General features: G+C 46.5%; 1 protein-coding gene across 1 annotated transcript in view; it reads left to right on the forward strand.

The window, feature by feature from the left end:
- TXNL4A (thioredoxin-like 4A) overlaps window positions 1–5364 on the forward strand; it is a 12347-nt gene extending 6983 nt beyond the window's left edge. The window contains exons 2-3 of the mRNA XM_011975867.1: window positions 852–955; window positions 4915–5364. Coding sequence (XP_011831257.1) covers window positions 852–955; window positions 4915–5086 — 276 coding nt within the window. The 3' untranslated portion in view covers window positions 5087–5364. The remainder of the gene's footprint in view (window positions 1–851; window positions 956–4914) is intronic.
- Window positions 5365–5562: the final 198 nt, after the last annotated feature.

The following is a 5562-nucleotide window of genomic DNA, read 5'->3' on the forward strand; positions in this document are numbered from 1 at the left end:
CTTGAGTCCAGGAGTTCAAGACTAGTCTGGGCAACATGGCAAAACCCTGTCTCTACAAAAAATACAAAAATTAGCCAGGTGTGATGGTACGTGCCTGTAGTCCCAGCTGCTTGGGAGGCTGAGATGGGAGGATCGCTTGAGCCCAGGAGGCAGAGGTTGCAGTGAGCCAAGATCTTGCCACTGCACTCCAGCCTGGGCAGCAGAGCCAGACCCTGTCTCCGAAAAAAAGATAACAGCAATCACCCCTGGGTGTTGGGATTGGAGGTGATTTTATTTTCTTTTTATTTTTCTGACTTTTCTAAATCTCTGATAAACTTGCAATTAAAGAAGAAATAACAGGAAATGTGTTTTATTGGGGTACTATTAGTATTTGCAAGTGTTCAAACTTAACTGCGGGAAAATGATGGCAGGATTCTACGGGCATATTTTAGAGCAGCTGTGAGATGCATGTAACTATGTAAAGGTTCGTATAGATGATTACTAGATCACCATGAATGATACATCTGTGGACATTTTCTGTAGGACTTTCATAACTTGTTACCTGAGTGAAATTTAATTCCTAGGCAATTCTGGGAAATGGTGGCATGAGGCAGAAGGAGCCAGTGGCCAATCCTGAAGTGTTCTGGGAAACGGTGGCGTGAGGTGGAAGGAGCTGGTGGCCAAGGTCCCGGCTATGATTGCACCACTGTGCTCTGTGGACGACAGAGTGAGACCCTGTCTCAAAAAAACAAAACAAAAGTTGCCCTGATCCACACAAATTCTTGGTTTTGTTTTTATAAATGTGCTTTTATAAAGTGAAAGCCAAAGTGTTCTGTTATTTCAGTTTTTTTTTTTCTTTAATCTCCTTTTAGGTTAAAAATTTTGCAGTTATTTATCTTGTGGATATTACAGAAGTACCTGACTTCAACAAAATGTATGAGTTATACGATCCTTGTACCGTCATGTTTTTCTTCAGGTATGTTGTCTTAAAGTCGCTGTGGAAACTGAATATTGTCAGTTTGGAAGTTAATGTAACCAAGATCTCTTTATTTTGAAGGAAGTTGGTTCTACAGTCATATCCCAATAGCATTTGTATCACCAGGTAATCAGTGTGAATCTTTTAAATAATTTTCAAAGTAACAATTCTAGTTTTAGCATTTACTTAATAACAAATTATCCTTTTGAAATAACTGCTGGGAAACTAGGTAAAGTGTAATTCAATGAAAGACATTCTTACTGACATTTTAGATACCTTGAACTAATCTGTTCATCAAAAATGTGTTGTAAAATCACAAATTTAAGCCGGGTGCGGTGGCTCACGCCTACAATCCCAGCACTTTGGGAGGCCGAGGTGGGTGGATCACGAGGTTAGGAGTTCGAGACCAACCAGGCTAAGATGGTGAAACCTTGTCTCTACCAAAAATACAAAATTAGCCAGGCGTGGTGGTGCATGCCTGTAATTTCAGCTACTGGGAGGCTGAGGCAGGAGAATCGCTTGAACCTGGGAGGTGGAGGTTGCAGTGAGCTGAGATCGTGCCATTGCACTCCGCCTAGGCAACAAGAGCAAAACTCTGTCTCAAAAACAAAACAAAACCTAATTTATTAAATACGATATCGACTTTAGTGTCCTTTTTTATATCTAAGAGGAACACCTGAACTGAATTACTTTGCTTATAAATACAAGATTATTTTATCAGCTCAAAAATTTCATTATGGAAATTTGACGGGGAAGAAAATCACCATCTGATGCTGCTTTTGCTTGTTTAGTTACCATAGAGGTTGGTGAATTAGCTACATGAGCATTAACCGTTCTCCAAAAGTGGAGCCTCCTGCTTGGTCAGGAGGGTCAGCTGGGTTGTACAGGGTGTGTGTTAGTTTCATAGTCTTTGTAACAAATTAGCACACATTGAGCAGCTTAAATCACCCCCTTTTCAGAGCTCACAGCTCTGTAAGTCAGACATCCAGGCAGGGCCCGCTGGATTCCTGCTCAGGGTCTCCCAAGGTCTGAACCATGGGCCAGGTGCGTCTCTGGAGTGTCTGAGGGGCTTGTTTGGGTTGTGGGCCGAATCCAGCTCTTCGTGGTGGAGAGTCTGAGATCTGCTTCCTTGCTGCTGTTACCTGAGGCCACTCTGTCACTAGAGACCCCATCACCCTCAAAGCCAGCACCGGCATGCCGGCACGGTGAGGTATTTTCTTTTTTTTTTTTTTTTTTTTTGAGATGGAGTCTCGCTCTGCCGCCCAGGCTGGAGTGCAGTGGCCGGATCTCAGCTCACTGCAAGCTCCGCCTCCCGGGTTCACACCATTCTCCTGCCTCAGCCTCCTGAGTAGCTGGGACTACACGCGCCGCCACCTCGCCCAGCTAGTTTTTTGTATTTTTTAGTAGAGACGGGGTTTCACCGTGTTAGCTAGGATGGTCTCGATCTCCTGACCTCGTGATCCACCCTTCTCGGCCTCCCAAAGTGCTGGGATTACAGGCTTGAGCCACCATGCCCGGCCATGTTGAGGTATTTTCACACAAGTTCTCTGACTTCCTGAAAAGTTCCGCCTGAGAAAATGCTCTGGTTTTAGAGGACTGTGATTAGATTAGACTTGCCCAAATAATCCAGGATAATCACCTTGTTTTATTGATTTATTGAGATGGAGTCTCACTCTGTCACCCAGGGTGGAGGGCAGTGGTGCCATCACAGCATCCTTGAACTCCTGGCTTCAAGCCATCCTCTCGCCTCAGGCTGCCAAAGTGTGAGGTGCTGCCGCGGTTCTGGGCATCGGGATACGCTCCCCTGGACATGCCTTAGGCTTCCTAGGCACCTCCTGTTTGGTGAGAAGATCTGTGAGGTGCACCTGCATTTCTTGTGAACTTTTGATCTTTCATAGGTTTCAGCAAAGGTTGCGTGGCGGACCCTCAGCCTTTCCTCTGCTGTGCGTTCAGCAGCCATTTCTGAGTTTCAGCACCTTTGGCCATCCGGAGAGGCTCAAGAATTTATTCCTTTTGTTAACAGTTCTTACACGAATTTGCCTGTTTCCTCTCTTGAAGGCAGCACCTCCGAGACTTTGCTTGGAAGTTTCCGCAGCTAAATATCCCAAGTGTGTTGCTTTTGAGCTCTGATCTCCCATAACTGCGGACCCTGTGTCCCTGTTCCTCGGCCACTCTGTAACGGGGTCCCCTTTTCTCTGTTTCCCAGTAACGCACTCCTCACTTCCTTCCGACCCCACACCAGGCGTTCCTAAAGTCCATATTCCTGTTAACAGCCTGTTTGAGGCAATAGAGGCCTTTTCTAATTCTTCAGGTGAGAACAGGGAGGGCCGTCTTAGGTCTCTGTCCCCCACAGCGTGCAGCGGAGGCCAGCCTGGGGCTGGGGATGCTGTGAGGGGCAAGGAGGCTGCAGCCTACTTAGTGTAGTGTGATATTCTTAGGACTGATGCTGTACTCAGAAAAGGAGATGAAACTTCCTTCTGCTGTTTCTGTGATTCAGAATATTAAGACAAACGGTACTTTAGTTACCTTATGCACTAAACATGTATCTTGAGCCCCCACCAGGTTTGTAGTCTAGTGGTGGGGCCTAATGTCAGATAAGACAGGATTCCCACTCTCATAGGACTTTGTCTGATAGAAGAAACAGCTGAGTAAATTAGCAGGGAGTACTGAAGAAGTGAAAGGAGGCAGGTGTTTATGAGATGTAAATACTGAAGAAGTACCCCCAAGTCAGATAGGGCTACAGGGAGGGCGCTACGGGCAGCCCCCGTCAGTGTAGAAGGATCTTGGTGCCTGCTGCATGGAGCGCGGGCCTGCAGCATGGAGAATGAGAGGGCGGCCAGAGGTGGGCTCCAGACCCCTATCAGATTTGCCTTTCCTGAACCAGAGACTTCACTGGGATCGCTTTCTGTGGAATAGTAGGTGGAAGCCAAATGCATGATCTTGTGGAAGTGAACGTTAAAAAACAGTCTTCAGGTGGGGCATGCCTGCCGCCCAGCCACTCTGCAGGCCGGGGTTCGAGTCCAGCCTTAGTAACATAGACCTCATCTCTAAGAAAAATAATCAGGTCGGGCGCAGTGGCTCACACCTGTAATCCCAGCACTTCGGGAGGCCAAGGAGGATCACTTGAGGCCGTGAATTTGAGACCAGCTTGGGCAACATAGGGATACCCCATCTCTACAAAAAACTAGAAATTAGCTGGGTGTGGGGGCTCATGCCTGTGGTCCCTGTTACGTAGAGGACTGGGGTGGAAGGATCATTTGGGCTGGGAGGTTGATTTTGCTGCCATGCCCTAGCCTGGACGACAGTGAGACCCCATCTCAGAAAGAAACTTCAACAAACCAGGATAAGTTTATGCCAGTACAACAAAGGGCTAATATCATTATCTTGTAAAGTGCACATAAGTATTCATAAGAAAAAGAAGTAGTCTCTTGAAAGATAAGTAAAGAATCATCTGCTTCCCTCACCATAAACATGCAAAATGTCATCTTCATTTCATAGTCGAAGGGCTTTTAATACAATTTATGTCAGTGCTCAGAAGAGCACCATGAAAAACACATTGCTTTTATCAGGTAAATTAGTACAAATTAGATGGGGGTCTCGTTTTGTTATCCATGTTGGTCTCAGACTCCGGGCCTCAAGTGATCCTCCTGCCTCAGCCTCCCAAAGTGTTGGGATTACAGGCTTGAGCCACTGTGCCTGCCCTCCTTTGAACTTTTAATTTCCCCTTAGAATATTTGTCCTAAATAAATACAGAAAAATGCAGGGAAAAGCATGGTGGTTGATGCATTGCATTTTTAAAAAGCACGTTTAGGTCCTTCCTGTGTTCTCCTGCATCATGGCAGACACTCTCGATTTTACGCGTTCTTCAGTGATGTTAACAAGAACTTACGCATTGTTTTCAAGGAATTCTTTTTTAAAGGGGTTTTTATGAGAATGGATGCCCTTGTTTCTCTTTGCAGGAACAAGCACATCATGATTGACTTGGGGACTGGCAACAACAACAAGATTAACTGGGCCATGGAGGACAAGCAGGAGATGGTCGACATCATAGAGACGGTGTACCGCGGGGCCCGCAAAGGCCGCGGCCTGGTGGTGTCCCCCAAGGACTACTCCACCAAGTACCGCTACTGAGGCACCTCAGTCTGCGCGGATACACGTCCTGGAGCCCTTTTTGTGCGGAAATGTTTTAAGCTATTTAAAGCCTTTGGAAAATACAGGAAGCTCGAGGGCTGGAGGACCTCTGAGGTGGAATTGATTACATGGTCTTAACTCACCAAAATAAACAAGCAGTGGTGAGAGGAGCAGGCCTACTTGTTTGTTCTCAGGAAACTTGATGAATAGATGACTGATTTTTCCTAGTCAAAGTTAATTCTTATCCTTGGAGTAAAACGAAGGTGTTTATCCTATGAGGTTGTGCATTTTGTGTACGTTTTTAGTTTGCTGGGGCTGGTTAGTTTGCTGGGGCTGCGGCGACAGCGTGCCACGAGCTGGGCCTTAACAGAGAAGCTCTCACAGCTTTGCAGGGCTGGGTCCGAGATCGGGCGTCGCAGCTTTGCAGGGCTGGGTCCGAGATCGGGCGTCGCAGCTTTGCAGGGCTGGGTCCGAGA

Source organism: Mandrillus leucophaeus, unplaced genomic scaffold (genome assembly GCF_000951045.1).
Source record: "Mandrillus leucophaeus isolate KB7577 unplaced genomic scaffold, Mleu.le_1.0 Scaffold16, whole genome shotgun sequence".
Taxonomy (NCBI): Eukaryota; Metazoa; Chordata; class Mammalia; order Primates; family Cercopithecidae; genus Mandrillus; species Mandrillus leucophaeus.